General features: G+C 43.6%; 1 protein-coding gene across 1 annotated transcript in view; it reads right to left on the reverse strand.

The window, feature by feature from the left end:
* Nucleotides 1-7: 7 nt before the first annotated feature.
* The window catches only part of LOC132829788 (uncharacterized), a 104351-nt gene continuing 87080 nt past the window's right edge, over nt 8-17278 (reverse strand). The window contains exon 8 of the mRNA XM_060847155.1: nt 8-9309. Coding sequence (XP_060703138.1) covers nt 8-9309 — 9302 coding nt within the window. The remainder of the gene's footprint in view (nt 9310-17278) is intronic.

Raw genomic sequence — 17278 nt, forward strand, 5'->3', positions numbered from 1 at the left:
GGAATAATTATATTGGTGGGATGGATCTGATTTCAGGAGCTGTTGAATCTATGTGGGTCGACATTGCTATAATGTTCTGGGTGGACATGGTTTCAGGAGCAGTTTGATTGGCGTATGTGAACTTGAATTCAGAAACTGTTGTATTGGTCTGGGTAAATATGGTTTCAGGAGCAGTTCTATTGGTGTGGACGGACATGGTTTCAGGAGCAGTTGCATTGATGTGGGCGAACATGGTCTCAGGAACAGTTGCATTGGTGTGGGTGGACATGGTTTCAGGAACAGTTGTATGGGTGTGGATGGACATGGTTTCAGGAACAGTTGTATTGGTGTGGATGGACTTGGTCTCAGGATCAGTTGTATTGGTGTAGGTGGACATGTTTTCAGGAACAGTTGCATTGGCATGGATGGACATCATTTCAGGTGCAGTTGTACTGGTGTCGGTGGTCATGGTCTCAGGTGCAGTTATATTCGTGTGGATGGACATGGTTTCGGGAACAGTTGTATTGATGTAAATGGACATTGTTTCAGGAGCAGTTCTATTGGTGTGGGTGGACATAGTTTCAGGAGCAGTTGTATTGGTGTGGGTGTACATGGTTTCAGGACCTGTTGTGTTGGTCTGGGTGGTCATGGTTTCAGGTGCAGTAGTATTGGTGTGAGTGGACATGGTTTCAGGAGCAGTTGTATTGATGTGGATGGACATGGTCTCAGGAGCAGTTGTATTGGTGTGGATGGAAATGGTTTCAGGAGCAGTTGTATTGGTGTGGATGGACATGGTCTCAGGATCTATTGTGTTGTTCTGCGTGGACATGGTTTCAGGACCTGTTGTGTTGATCTGGATGGACATGGTCTCAGGAGCAGTTGTATTGGTGTGGATAGACATGGTTTCAGGAGCAGTTGTATTGGTGTGGATGGACATGGTTTCAGGAGCAGTTGTATTGGTTTGGGTGGACATGCTTTCAGGTGCAGTTTTATTGGTGTGGATGGACATGTTCTCAGGAGCAGTTGTATTGGTGTCGATGGAAATGGTTTCAGGAGCAGTTGTATTGGTGTGAATGGACATAGTCTCAGGAGCAGTTGTATTGGTTTGGGTGGACATGGTTTCAGGTGCAGTTGTATTGGTGTGGATGGACATGTTCTCAGGAGCAGTTGTATTGGTGTCAATGGAATTGGTTTCAGGACCTGTTGTGTTGGTCTGGATGGACATGGTCTCAGGAGCAGTTGTATTGGTGTGGGTGGACATGGTTTCAGGTGCAGTTGTATTGGTGTGGATGGCCATGGTCTCAAGAGCAGTTGTATTGGTGTGGATGGAAATGGTTTCAGGACCTGTTGTGTTGGTCTGGATGGACATGGTTTCAGGAGTTGTATTGGTGTGGATGGTCTTGGTTTTGGGAATATTTGTTTTGGTAGGGATGGATCTGATTTCAGGAGCTGTTGAATCTATGTGGGTGGACATGGTTTCACGAACAGTTATAATGTCATTGTTGGACATTGTATCAGGAGTAGTTGTATTGGTCTGGATGAACATGGTTTCAGGAGCAGTTTGATTGGTATATGTGGTCCTGAATTCAGAAGCTGTTGTATTGGTCTGGGTGAATATGATTTCAGGAGCAGTTGTATTGATGTGGGTGGACATGGTCTGAGGAGCAGTTGTATTGGTGTGGGTGGACATGGTCTGAGGAGCAGTTGTATTGTTCTGGGTGGACATGGTTTCTGGAGCAGTTGTATTGGTGTGGGTGGACATGGTTTCTGGAGCAGTTGTATTGGTGTGGATGGACATGGTTTCAGGAACAGTTGTATTGGTGTGGATGGTCATGGTTTCAGGAACAGTTGCATTGATGTGGGTGGACATGGTTTCAGGAACAGTTGCATTGCTGTGAGTGGACATGGTTTCAGGAACAGTTGTATTGCTGTGGATGGACATGGTTTCAGGTGCAGTTGCATTGATGTGGGTGGACATGGTTTCAGGAACAGTTGTATTGGCATGGGTGAACATGGTTTCAGGAGCAGTTGTATTCGTGTGTGAGAACGTAGTTTCAGGACCTGTTTTATTGGTCTGGGTGAGTGTGTTCTCAGGAGCAGTTGTATTGACGTGGGGAGACACGGTTTCAGGAGCAGTTGTATTTATGTGGATGGACATGGTTTCAGGAGCAGTCATATTGATGTGAGGGGACACAGTTTGAGGAGCAGTTGTATTGGTGTGGATGGAAATGGTTTCAGGACCTGTTGTGTTGGTCTGGATGGACATGGTTTCAGGAGTTGTATTGGTGTGGATGGTCTTGGTTTTGGGAATATTTGTTTTGGTAGGGATGGATCTGATTTCAGGAGCTGTTGAATCTATGTGGGTGGACATGGTTTCACGAACAGTTATAATGTCATTGTTGGACATTGTATCAGGAGTAGTTTGATTGGTATATGTGGTCCTGAATTCAGAAGCTGTTGTATTGGTCTGGGTGAATATGATTTCAGGAGCAGTTGTATTGATGTGGGTGGACATGGTCTGAGGAGCAGTTGTATTGGTGTGGGTGGACATGGTCTGAGGAGCAGTTGTATTGTTCTGGGTGGACATGGTTTCTGGAGCAGTTGTATTGGTGTGGGTGGACATGGTTTCAGGAGCAGTTGTATTGATGTGGGTGGACATGGTCTGAGGAGCAGTTGTATTGGTGTGGGTGGACATGGTCTGAGAAGCAGTTGTATTGTTCTGGGTGGACATGGTTTCTGGAGCAGTTGTATTGGTGTGGATGTTCATGGTTTCAGGTGCAGTTGCATTGATGTGGATGGACATGGCTTCAGGAACAGTTGTATTGGCATGGGTGGACATGGTTTCAGGAGCAGTTGTATTGATGTGGATGGACATGGCTTCAGGAACAGTTGTATTGGCATGGGTGGACATGGTTTCAGGAGCAGTTGTATTCGTGTGTGAGAACATAGTTTCAGGACCTGTTTTATTGGTCTGGGTGGGTGTGTTCTCAGGAGCAGTTGTATTGACGTGGGGAGACACGGATTCAGGAGCAGTTGTATTTATGTGGATGGACATGGTTTCAGGAGCAGTCATATTGATGTGAGGGGACACAGTTTGAGGAGCAGTTGTATTGGTGTGGATGGTCATGGTTTCAGGAATATTTGTATTAGTGGGGATGGATCTGCTTTCAGGAGCTGTTGAATCTATGTGGGTGGACATGGTTTCATGAACAGTTATAATGTCATTGTTGGACATGGTTTCAGGAGTAGTTGTATTGGTCTGGATGAACATGATTTCAGGAACAGTTTGATTGGTGCTTGTGGACCAGAATTCAGAAGCTGTTGTATTGGTCTGGGTGAAAATGGTTTCACGAGCAGTTCTATTGGTGTGGATGGACATGGTTTTAGTAGTTCTATTGGTGTGGGTGGACATGGTCTGAGGAGCAGTTGTATTGGTGTGGATGGACATGGTTTCACGAGCAATTGTATTGATGTGTATGGACCTGATTTTCGGAGCTGTTGTATTGGTCTGTGTGAACATGGTTTCAGGAACAGTTGTATTGGCGTGGATGGACATGGTTTCAGGAGCAGTTGTATTGGCATGGATGGAAATGGTTTCAGGGACAGTTGTATTGGTGTGGGTGGATATAGTCTCAGGACCTGTTTTGTTGGTCTTGGTGGATGTGTTCTCAGGAGCAGTTGTATTGGTGCGGACGGACATGGTTTCAGGAAGAGTTGTATTAGTGTCGGGGGACACAATTTCAGGAGCAGTTTTATCGGTGTAGAGGGTCATGGTTTCAGGTGCAGTTGTATTGATGTGGAGGGACAAAGTTTCAGGTGCAGTTGTGTTGGTGTGGATGGTCATGGTTTCAGGAATAGTTGTATTTGTGAAGATGGACCTGATTTCAGGAGCTATTGCATTGATGTGGGTTGACATGGTTTCTGGAACAGTTATATTGTTCTGGGTGGACATGGTTTCAGGAGCAGTTAGACTGGTGTATGTGGACCTGAATTCAGATGCTGTTGAAACGATGTGAGTGGACATGGTTTCAGGTATAGTTGTATTGATGTAGGGGTACGTAGTTTCAGCTGCAGTTAGATTGGTGTGTATGGACCTGATAGCAGGATCTGCTGAATCACTGTGGGTGAACATGGTTTCAGGAGTAATTGTATTGATGTGGATGGATATGGTTTCAGGAGTTGTGTTGGTGTGGGTGGACATGGTTTCAGGTGCAGTTGTATTGGTGTGGATGGACATGGTTTCAGGAGTAATTGTATTGATGTGGATGGACATGGCTTCAGGAGTTGTGGTGGTGTGGGTGGACATGGTTTCAGGAACACTTGTATTGGTGTGGATGGACATGGTTTCAGGACCAGTTGTATTGGTGTGGACGGACATGGTTTCGGGAGCAGTTGTATTGGTGTGGATGGACATGGTTTCAGGAGCAGTTGTATTGGTGTGGATGGACAAGGTTTCGGGAGCAGTTGTATTGGTGTGGATGGACATGGTTTCAGGAACACTTGTATTGGTGTGGATGGACATGGTTTCAGGAGCAGTTGTATTGGTGTGGATGGACATGGTTTCAGGAGTTGTGTTGGTGTGGGTGGACATGGTTTCAGGAGCACTTGTATTGATGTGGATGGACATGGTTTCAGGAGCAGTTGTATTGGTGTGGGGGGACTTGGTTTCAGTAGCAGTTGTATTGGTGTGGATGGACAAGGTTTCGGGACCAGTTGTATTGATGTGGATGGACATTGTTTCAGTAGTAGTTGTATTGATGGGGGTGGACATGACTTCAGCAGAAATTGTGTTGGTATTGGTGGACACAATTTCAGGAGCAGTTATTTTGATATGAGGGGGCATGGATTCAGGAGCAGTTGTATTGATGAGGGTGGACCTAGTTTTAGGATCAGTTGCAGTGGTGTGGGGGGACATGGTCTCAGGGACAGTTGTATCGATGAGGGTGGACATGGTTTCATGAGCAGTTGCAATGGTGTGGGTGAGCACAATTTCAGGAGCAGTTGTATTGGTATGGGTGGACATGATTTTGGGAGCGGTTGTATTGTTTTGGATGAACATGTTTATAGGAGCAACTGTATTCGAGTCGGTAGTCATCGTTGTAGGAGTCGGTTTGGAATCTGTAACCATGTTTTCAGGAATAATCATATTAGTTTGGATATTCAGTATTTTAGGTGTAATTATGTTTCTATGGGTGTGAATAGTGGCTGACATGTCGTTATTCGTGCTATTGCCCTGTTTACCAGACATGGTTATATTGGTTCTGGATGGCATAGTCTTGGCAGCACCTGTAATTATAGTGGTGCCCACAGACTCTGGAGTGGTTGTATTGGAATCAATACCCCGAGTTCCTTGGGTTTCTACAGCTTGGTCAATGATTCTATTTTCGTGAATGATTGAGTCATTGTCATTACCTGTAATCTCTTGAGTAGTTGCAATTGTTTGGATGCTCCGAGTTCCACGATTCCCTCTGCTTTTGTCTTTGTCCAGTATTTCAGAGTAAATGCTGTTATGTTCAGGAGCAGCTGTATCATTGTATATGCCATTAGTTCCAGCAATGTTTGAAACTGACTCATTATCCATTAATTCAGAAAAGGATGCATTGAAGTTTGTATCTCTAGATTCAAGCGTAGTCAAAATGGCATCATTGTCCATTATTATTGGAACATCTATGTTGATTTTGTTTTCCAAACTCCCAAAAGTAAATGTATTGGTTTTCCTGACTATTGTCTCAGGAAGAGTTAGATTGGTATTGTTGCCAGCATTTTCAGGTTCAGCTACAGCGGCATTGGTCCCTTTAGTTTCAAGGATATTTGAATCTGTCACATTGTTCCTCATTATTTTTATGTTAATATTGGTTTCATTTATTATAGTTCCTGGAGTTGTTGTATTTGTGTCATTGAACATAATCGCAGAAATGGCTGCATTAATGTTGCTGGTGTTGATTGCTTGAACAGTTGAATCGATGAGGGTGCCCATAACTTCAGAATTTCTTTTACCAGTATTGGAAATGGTAGTATTAAGGTTGGTTGTATTTGAGATAGTGTCCATCATTTCAGGATCATTGGTGTCAGAGTGGACATAGTTCAATTCAATGCTGATTCTATTGGAGTTGGTGCTTACAGTTTCAGACGCAGCTGAGTTGGTAACCCTGCTTTCAGGGGCTGTTATATTGACATGTGTGGTATTAGGTTCTGGAACCTTTGTAATGGTGTGGATGGCATTAGATTCAAGAGCAATTGTATTGGTGCCCGTGTTGTTAGTTTCAGGAGCAGTTGTATTGGTAAGTGTGGCATTAGGTTCAGGAGTAGTTGTATTGGTAGGTGTGGCATTAGTTTCAGGAGTTGTATTAGCTCGTGGAGCTGTAGTTTCAGGAGGGATTATTTTGGCTTGCATGTTCCTAGATTCAGACACAGTTGTACTGTTGTCTGTGTCCCCAGTTTCTAGAGTGGTTGTGTTGGACCATGTGATCTTAGTTTCAGGGACAGTTGTATTGATAAGTGTGGTTTTAAATTCAGGAGCAATTGTATTGGTAAGTGTGGTATTAGTTTCAGGAGCTGTTGTTTTGGCTTGCATATCCCTAGTTTCAGGAGGGATTACTTCCATTTGCATGGTCCTAGACTTAGGCACAGTTGTACTGTTGTAAGTGAGCCTAGTTTCTGCAGCTGTCGTATTAGTGTGTATGACCCTAGTTTCAGACGCTGTTGTATTGAACCATGTGATTGTAGTTTCAGGAGCAGTTGAATTGAACATTGTGGTCTTATCTTCTAGAGCAGTTGTACTGTTATGTGTGACCCTAGATTCTGGAGCAGTCGTGTTGGACCATGTGATCTCAGTTTCAGGGGCAGTTGTATTGATTTGGGTCACCATAATTTCGGGTGTAGTTATATTGCTATGAGTGATGGTCATTTCAAGTGCAGTTGCATTGTGAGTGACTGTAGATTCAGGGGTAGTTGTATTGGTGTGAGTTATCCTAATTTCAGCAGTAGCTGTATTGGCATGCACTACCTGAGATTCAGGAGCAGTTGTGTTGAGCTGTGTGACCCTCGCTTCAGGAGGAATTATTTTGGTGCGGGTGTCCCTAGTTTCAAGTGCTGTTGTATTGGTGCGGGTGAACCTAGTTTCAGGAGCAGTTGTATTGATCTGCGTCCCTGTAGTTTCATGAGCAGTTATCTTCACGCGAGACGCCATAGTTTCAGGAGCAGTTGTATTGATCTGAGTCCCTGTAGTTTCAGGAATAGTTATCTTCACGCGAGACGCCATAGTTTCAGGAGCAGTTGTATTGATCTGCGTGCCTGTAGTTTCAGGAGCAGTTATTTTCACGTGAGTTGCCATAGTTTCAGGAGCAGTTGAATTCATCTGGGTCAGCATGGTTTCAGGAGCAGTTATATTGATCTGGGTAAACATAGTTTCAGGAGCAGTTGTATTGATCTGGGTAAACATGGTTTCAGGAGCAGTTGTATTGATCTGAGTAAACATGGTTTCAGGAGCAGTTGTATTGATCTGAGTAAACATAGTTTCAGGAGCAGTTGTATTGATCTGGGTAAACATGGTTTCAGGAGCAGTTGTATTGATCTGGGTCAACATGGTTTCAGGAGCAGTTGTATTGATCAGGGTCAATGTGGTTTCAGGAGCAGTTATATTGATCTGGGTCAATGTGGTTTCAGGAGCAGTTGTATTGATCTGGGTCAACATGGTTTCAGGAACAGTTGTATTGATTTGGATCAATATGGTTTCAGGAGCAGTTGTATTGATCTGGGTCAACATGGTTTCAGGAGCAGTTGTATTGATTTGGGTCAATGTGGTTTCAGGAGCAGTTGTATTGATCTGGGTCAACATGGTTTCAGGAGCAGTTGTATTGATCTGGGTCAACATGGTTTCAGGAACAGTTGTATTGATCTGGGTCAACGTGGTTTCAGAAGCAGTTGTATTGATTTCAGTCAATGTGGTTTCAGGAGCAGTTGTATTGATCTGGGTCAACGTGGTTTCAGGAGCAGTTGTATTGATCTGGGTCAACTTGGTTTCAGGAGCAGTTGTATTGATCTGGGTCAACTTGGTTTCAGGAGCAGTTGTATTGATCTGGGTCAACGTGGTTTCAGGAGCAGTTGTATTGATTTGGGTCAACATGGTTTCAGGAGCAGTTGTATTGATCTGGGTCAACGTGGTTTCAGGAGCAGTTGTATTGATTTGGGTCAATGTGGTTTCAGGAGCAGTTGTATTGATCTGGGTCAACATGGTTTCAGGAGCGGTTGTATTGGTTGGCATAAACATAGTTTCAGGAACAGTTGTATTAATCTGGGTGGTCATAGTTTCAGAAGTAATTGTATTAATCTGGGTCACTATAGTTGCAGGGGCAATTGTATGGGTGCGAATGGACATAGTTACAAGAGCACTTGTATTAATTTGGGTGGTCGTAGTTTCAGGAGTAGCTGTCTTAACCCATGTTGCCATAGTTTCAGGAGCTGATATATTGGTTAGCCTTGAATTAGTTTCAGGAGCAGATGTATTGATCTGGATTGCTGTAGTTTCAGGAGGAATTATATTGGTTTGAATAGATACTGTTCCAGGAGCAGTTGTGTTGATGTGGGTCACCATAGTTTCAGAATCAAGTATATTGATTGGCCTGGACTTAGTTTCAAGAGCAAATTTATTGCTGTTGGTGCTTATTTTCTCAGCAGCAGTTGTACTGGTGTTCATATTTATTTTTTTCAGATTGTTTGCATTGTTGTGTGTGACCATTGTTTCAGGAAATGTTGCATTTAATTGGATGTTAAATGTATCATGAACCAATTTTTTGATGTTGTTATCCCCAGCCTCATGAGTACTTGAATTTGTGAGGTTACCCCAAACTTCAGCAGTGATTGAATTGTATTGTGTGTACACACTTTCAGGTACGTTTAAATTGGTCTGGGTGGACAGGGTTTCAGGAGCAGCTGTACTGGGGTTAGTGTCCATTGTCTTAAGAGCAATTGTATAATTGTGGGTATCTAATGTCTCAGCTGTGTTGAATTGGATGCTAAATGTTTCCCGAACCATTGTGTTGATGTCACTGAGTCCGGACTTATTAGTAGTTCTATCAGTCTGGATGGTCATAGTTTTAGGATTCATAGTATCATTAGATGTGGCTTTAATTTCATGTGTAGCTGTATTTGTTTGCTGGAGTATTATTTCAGAATTGGTTGTATGATTGATGCCCATTGTTTCAGAAGTGAGCATACTGGTATTATCAGTGATGGTATCAAGAATTTTGGTTTCAGTATTGGTTAATGGTGGTATAAATTCCATCAGAGGAACTCCTGGAAGCCCTGAATGTCCTGTTGCTGGTGAGGTACCTGGATGACAAAAGTAAATTGTTACATTTATTTTAATTCATTCTGAAATATGTATGCTGTGAATTTTTCTCTGAAATATGAACATATTTATACCACAATAAAATGACAGTTAGATGAGTATGGAGATGATAAAGTAATTGTAACATCACTGTACTGTTTATCCAAAGGCCCAGGCTAAATCTCTGGGGGCATGCATTCAAATATTATTTAATTCAAGTATTATTTCAATGGAGAAGAACTACAGAAAGCTGCAGTCCAATGGAATTTGGGTACTTGCATACCATATAAGTTAGCACAAAGATGCAGCAGGTAATCAGAAAGGCTAATGAGATGTTGGCCCTAATTGCGGAAGTGGGGGAGAGCGGTTTGGAGTATAACAATACAGATGTCTTGCTTCAACTGTACAAGGTGTTGGTGAAACTAAACTGGAGTACAGTGAGAAGTTTTGGTCCCCCTAATTAAGAAAATATATTAGTTAAGGAAACTCTCACCAACAAAAGAAAATTATCTGCGTGCCAGTTTGGTAAGGTAGCTAGTTATTTTTTAATCTTTATTTTCCTACAGTTGCATTGGGAATTTAGAATAGTGGGACTGGAGGTTAGGGTAGTTGAATGCTCCTTCTGCAGAATGCAGGAAGTAAGGCTCACCAATAATGTCCCTGCTGAATTCCTCTGCAGGAAGTGCACCCAATGCCAGCTCCTCAAAAACCATGTTGCGGATCTGGAGCTGGATGAACTTTGAATCATTCGGAAGGCAGAGGGGGTTATTGAGAGGAGTTACAGGGAAGTAGTCATACCTCAGGTACAAGAAAAAGGCAGATGGGTTACAGTCAGGGGACGGAAAAGGAACTGGCAGGCTGTGCAGGGACCCTCTGTGGGCGTTCTCCTCAAGAACAAGGATACTGTTGGGGGGAGGGGTGGTGGGGAGACGACTTTACAGGAATAAGCAATGGGGTACAGGTCTCTGGCACAGAGTCTGTCCCTGTTGCTCAGAGGGAAGAGGGGAGATGAGCAAAGCAGTAGCCATTGGTGAATGTTAAGGGGACAGATAGGAGGTTCTGTGGGAATGAGAGAGACTCACGGTGGGTATGTTGCTTCCCAGGTGCCAGGGTCCATGATGTCTCTGATCATGCTTTTGGGATCCTTGAGGAGCAGCCCCAAGTCGGGGTCCACATAGGCAATAGTGACATAGGTAAGAAAAGGGATGGGGATTTAAGGCAGAAATTCAGGGAAAGAGGTGGAAGCTTAGAGCTAGAACAAACAGAATTGTTATCTCTGGTTTGTTGCCAATGCTATATGCTAGCAAGGCAGGAATAGTGAAAAAGAGGAGTTGAACACATGGCTACAGGGATGGTGCAGGAGGGAGGGTTTTGGAATCCTGGCTAATTGGGGCTCATTCTGGGGTAAGTGGGGCCTCTACAAATAGGATGGTCTACACCTGAACTGCAGGGGTACTAATATTCTGGGGAGGAATTTTGCTAATGCTCTTCAGGAGGGTTTAACCTAATTCAGCAGGGAGATGGGAACTGAAATTGTAGATCGAGTATACAGAAGGTTGAGAGTAGGGAGGTCAGAAATGAGGTTTCAGGGTCGCAAGAGTTCATCAGCAAACAGGAAGATGGTGTCTACTTCAATGCCAGGAGCATCCAGAATAATGTGGGTGAACTTACAGCATGGGTTTCAATGTTGTGGCTATTTGGAAGCATGGATAGAGTAGGGACAGGATTGGTTGTTGCAGTTCTGGGATTTAGATACTTCAGGAAGAATGGGAAAGGTGGTTAAAGGGAGGATATATGGCATTGTTAGTCAAAGACAGTATTACAGTGGCAGAAAGGACGTTTGATGCCTCATCTCCTGAGGTGGCATGGGCTGTGATTAGAAAAAGAAAAGGAGAGGTCACCTTGATGGGAGTTTTCTGTAGACCTTCGAATAGTTCCAAAGATATAGAGGAAAGGATAGCAAAGATAATTCTGAATAGGAGTGAGAGTAACAGGGTAGTTGTTATGGGGGCTTTAACTTTCCAAATATTGACTGGGAATACTATGGTTCAAGTGCTTTAGATGGGTGAGTTCTGGTCCAATGTGTGTAGTATGGTTTCCTGACAGTATGTAGGGGCGAGACCACATTGGATTTGGTACTGGGTAATGAACCCAGCCAGGTGTTAGATTTGGAGGTAGGTGAGCACTTTAGTAATGTGACCACAATTCAATTGAGTTTGCTTCAGCTATGCAAAGGGATAGGTATATCACGCAGGGCAAGAGGTATTGTTGGGGGAGAGGCTACTATGATGCAATTAGACAGGATTTAGGATGCATAGGATGGGGAAGGAAACTGTGGGGATGGGCATAATTGAAGGGTGAATCTTACTCAAGGAACAGTTACTGCGTGTTCTTGCTAAGTATGTACCTATCAGACAGGGAGGAAGTGGTTGAGCGAAGGAGCTGTGGTTGACTAAAGAAGTTGAATCTCTTGTCCATGGGAAGAAGGCTGATGTTAGGATGAGATGTGAAGGCTCAGTTAGGGCGCTTGAGAGTTACAAGTTAGCCAGGAAAGACCGAATGAGAGAACTAAGAAGAGCCAGGAGAGACAGAAGAAGTCATTGGCAGATAGGATCAAGGAAAACCCTGAAATTTTCTATAGGTATATCAGGAATAAAAGAATGACTAGAGTAAGATTAGGGCCAATTAAAGATAGTAGTGGGAAGTTGTGCACAGAGTCCGAGGAGATGAGGAAGTGCAAAATGAATATTTTTCATCAGTATTCACACTGGAAAAAGACAATTTGTTGAAGAGAATACTGAAATACAGGCTACCAGACTAGACGGGATTGAGGTTCACAAGGTTTCCAGTGTTAGCAATTCTGGAAAGTGTGAAGATAGATAAGTTCCCTGGACCGGATGGGATTTGTCATAGGATTCTCTGGGAAGCCAGGGAGGGGAAAGCAGAGCCTTTGGATTTGATCTTTATGTCACCATTGTCTACAGGAAAGTGCGAGAAGACTGGAGGATAGCAAATGTTGTCCCCTTGTTCAAGAAGGGGAGTAGAGACAACTCTGATAATTATAGACCAGTGAACCTTAATTCAGTTGTGGATAAAGTGTCAGAAAGGTTTTCAGAAATAGGATTTATTATCAACGAGAAAGGAATAAGTTGGTTAGGGATAGTCAACACAGTTTTGTGAAGGGTAGGTTGTGCCTCATAAACTTTATTGAGTTATTTGAGATGGTGACCAAAAAGGTGGATGAGGGTAAAGTGATTGATGTGGTGTATATGGATTTTTCTTGATAAGGTTCCTCATGGTAAGCTATTGCACAAAATACGGAGGCATGGGATCAAGAGTGATTTAATGATTTGGATCAGAAATTGGCTCACTGAAAGAAGACAGAGGATGGTGGTTGATGGGAAATGTTCATCCTGGAGTTCAGTTACTAGTGGTGCACCACATGGATCTGTTTTGAGGCCCCTGCTGTTTGTCATTTTCATAAGTGACTTAGATGAGGGCGTAGAAGGATGGGTTAGTATATTTGTGGATGATACTAAGGTCGGTAGACTTGTGGATAGTACTAAAGGATTTTACAGAGGGACATAAATAAGCTGCAGAGCTGGGCTGAGAGGCGGCAAATGGAGTTTAATGCGGAAAAGTGTGAGGTAATTCACTTTGGAAGAAGCAACAGGAATGCAGAGTACTGGGCTAATGGTAACATTCTTGGTACTTAGATCCTTGAAAGTTGCCACCCAGGGTGATCAGGTTGTTAAGAAGGCACATGTTGTGTTCACTTTTATTGGTACAGGGATTGAGATTCGGAGCCATGAGATCATGTTGCAGCTGTACAAACTCTGGTGCGGCTGCACTTGGAGTATTGCGTTCTGGTCATTGCATTATAGAAAGGATGTGGAAGCTTTGGAAAGGGTGCAGAGGAGATTTACTGGAATATTGCCAGGTATGGAGGGAAGGTCTAGTGAGGAAAGGCTGTGGGACATGAGGCTGTTTTCGTTAGAGAGAAGAAGGTTGAGGGGTGACTTAGTAGAGACATATAAGATAATCAGAGGGTTTGATCGGGTCGACACTGACAGCCTTTTTTCTCAGATGGTGATAGCTTTAAATTGAGAGATGATAGATATAGGACAGATGTCAGAGGTAGTTTCTCAGAGTAGCAAGAGCTTGGAACACACTGCCTGCAATAGTTGTGAACTTGTCAACTTTAAGGGCATTTAAACATATGGATGAAAATGGAATAATATAGCACAGATGGGCTTCAGATTGCTTCCACAGGTTGGCGCAACATGGAGGGCTGAAGGGCCTGTTCTGCACTGTAATGTTTGATGTTCTTGAGAAATTAGATTACTTACAGTGTGGAAACAGGCCCTTCGGCCCAACCAGTCCACATCGACCCGCCGAAGGGCAACACACCCATACATTTACCCCTTACCTAACACTACAGGCAATTTAGCATGGCCAATTCACCTGACCCACACATCTTTGGACTGTGGGAGGAAGCTGGAGCACCCAGAGGAAACCCACGCAGACACGGGGAGAATGTGCAAACTCCACACAGTCAGTCGTCCGAGGCTGGAATTGAACCTGGGTCTCTGGCGCTGTGAGGCAGCAGTGCTAACCGCTGTGCCACTGTGCCGCCCACACTGTGCTATCGTGCCGCCCAGATTTCATTTCATTTGAAGCAACTCAGAAAAAGTTCACTCGATGATCCTAGTGGGGGAATTTGTGACGAGCATTAGCGACAAGAGTCAAGAAAGGTTTCAAATTCCCTTGTTTTCCAATGAACCCGGTAAGATCGTGATGGGGAAATATTAAAAATGTGGAAAACTGAAACTTTATGATGCAGGCCTGAAGGATTGGCCCTGGTACGCCAAAAGAATAATATACATTTTTCAGGCAAATGCAATAAAAGGGGATCACCAACAAAAAGTCATTCTCCTAACTTCTTGTATGGCTCCAGCTTTCAGTATCATAAGGTGTTTAACCAACCTGACAACCCCAATGTTAAAATCCTTTGATGAACTGATCGATATGGTGATCCCAAACCATTGGTTATATTGCAGCATTACAGATTTAGAATGGCAAATAGACTCAGTTACTGAATTCTTGATAAGATTGTGGAAATGGGCAAACTATTGTGAGTACAGTTCAGCACTTTGAAATATTATTGTTCATTTAGTTTGTGGAATTAATAGCATGGCAACTCAAACGAAGCTACTGACTTAACCAGATCTGGAACTCAGAAAGCTATGGAACTGGCCCTTTCCCGAGAAAATGTGGAAAAATGGACTCATGAACTACAGGAGTCTACAAGTGGTACTGTCCTCAAACTTGGGTGTCCTCATACTGCAGAGCTAAATCACCAGCAGATATTACTCAAGGCCCCTATTAGTTGCCAAGGAAAAGTGACTGGAGTTGGAGACAAGGTTCCAGAACTGGATAGGAAGTTTCTCAACAGTACAGTGAGGGGCAAGAGCATCCATGCTGCACTTGTGGTCATAGAATTCACTGTAGACAAGGTTACTAAAACAGCCAAAGCCACCTCAAGATTGGGCTTTCCAAATAAATGAGACTAAGGATAAGGAACTGATACTGTTAAATTGTATCACTTCTCCCAAAGTGACTCTATTAAGATAAAACCTGAGGTAAATGACCATCCCAAGACTCAGAGGTAGACTCAGGTGCCACTTTATCTATTGTTGGGAATAAATTCTTTCCTAAACTCTGATGGGCCATCTTGCCTTTAAGCCTGTGAGACACCAAGACTAGATTGGCTACATGCACTGTAACCCTAGATCCACATAGAATTCCTGCAGTGCAGGTAGATGCCATTCAGTCCATTGAGACTCCACTGACCCTGTGAAGAACATCCCATCCAGACCCAGCCCATCCCCATAACTCTGCATTGTCGATAGCTAATCTACCTGCATGGACTGTGGGAGGAAACCTAAACTGGAGAACAGGCGGAAATCCATGCAGACATGGAGAGAACCTGAAACCTCCACACAGACACTTGCAGAAGGCTGGAATCAAATCCGTGTCTGTGGCACTGTGAGGCTGCAATGCTAACCACTGAGCCACTGTGCTGCTTGGCATAGGCAACAGAAATGGCAACAGACGACGCAACTTCCTTGATGGGCTCCACATGGTGATGCAAGGACTGACTCCCAACCTTTGGAAAGGGAATGCCTTCCAATGCAACAGATCGTTAAAATGGGCACTGGTGATCTATCTGAAATCATTGGGAAGTATCTTGAAGTGGTCCAAGAGAGCCTCAGGAAGATAAAAGATGCGAGAGCCAAGATCTAGCTAGACCCAGAGACAGCATGGCTGTTCCCCTTTGACTTACGTTCCAGAGTAGAGGCTGAATTGGAACTTGGAACTTGTTGAACTTGGAATATACAGCCAATAAAATTTGCTGAATGGGCTATGTCAACAGTCCCAATTGACAACTCAGTTCATCTCTGTGGGATTATGAGTTGATCAACAATAGAGTTTCCCACTTGGACAGATGCATTGTGCAATGCACAGAAGACTTGTATGAAAGGCTGGTTAGGGGTCACATATTGTCTAAATTAATATGAGTGATGCCTATCTCCAGCTTGAGTTTGAGGAATGATCCAGGAAGGATGTCACTATGAAAACTTAAAAGAGACTTTATGAGCACACTGGCTCCCCTTTGGGGTATCTTCACCTTGTGCCATTTTTCAAAGAGTAATGGAAATCATCCTCCAAGGGATCAACCAGAGTAGATGCTCCATCTGGGTGACTGCTTAATCTCAGAAGCTATTGTAAAGTGAAGAGTGTGAAGGAGGTCTTACAGATATTTATCTGGGGCAGGCATCTGGCTAATAGGGGAACAATGTATGTTCCAGGTAAATGAGGTAGCGTAACTGTATCTTGGGTACAGAGTTGACAAGGGATGTGATGGCCTAATGCTATTATCTTTGGTCTATTGATCCAGAGACACAAGTAATGACCTGGGAACCCAGGTTTGAATAAAAATCTAGGATTAAGAGTCAGAGGATTATTGTGAATCCATTGTTGATTGTCAGGAAAACTTCATCTGGATTACTTATGTCCTTAAGAGAAGAAAGCTGCCATCCTTATGTGGTCTGGCATATACTTCATTTCAGAGCCACAGCAATGTGGTTGGCTCTTTACTGCCATCAGGCAAATTAGGGGATGAGAAATAAATGCTGGCCTGGCCAGTGAATGAATAAAAGAAAGGACAGATTATACCCTGTCAAAGAGAAGGTGAAAGTCATTAAAAGAGGCTGTGACTCCACGGAAAACACAGAATCAAAGCTTTTTCTAGGTCTCAAAAATTACTGAGGAGTGAGATGATCCATGTAAGGAACATCAGAGATGACTCTCGAAGCTTTCTCAGAGTTGATTAATCCATTGAATCCCTAGAGTGTGGAAACAGGCCTCAACAAGTCCACACCAACCCTTCGAAGAGTATCCTATCCAAACCTATTCCCCTACCCAATTACTGTCCATTTACCCCTGACTAATGCACCTAATCTACACATCCCTGAACACAATGGACAATTTAGTATGGCCAATTCACCTGACCTGCACATCTTTGGTCTGTGGGAGGTAAACGGAGCATCCAGAGGAAACCCACGCAGACACGAGGAGCATGTACAAACTCCACACAGATAGTCACCAGAGGCTGGAATCCGGGTCCCTGGTACTGTGAGGCAGCAGTGCCAACCACTGAGCCATCATGCTGCCCCTTAAGAAAAATACAGGAGCTGTATTATATATGGTCAAAACTGGGGAGAAGATCATCAAAAAAGAAAGAAAACACATCAACCACCACTAGCAGGAACTCTTCATAGAACTGAGTGTTTCAATGGATATGCCACCGAGGACCAGCCCGCTGCAGTAGGTCTTTGACAGTCTTGATGGAAAAGACATTTACTTACTTACTCTACACTCCCACCAGACACAGAAAGCAACAGGAAT

Source organism: Hemiscyllium ocellatum, chromosome 2 (assembly GCF_020745735.1).
Source record: "Hemiscyllium ocellatum isolate sHemOce1 chromosome 2, sHemOce1.pat.X.cur, whole genome shotgun sequence".
NCBI classification, from domain to species: Eukaryota; Metazoa; Chordata; class Chondrichthyes; order Orectolobiformes; family Hemiscylliidae; genus Hemiscyllium; species Hemiscyllium ocellatum.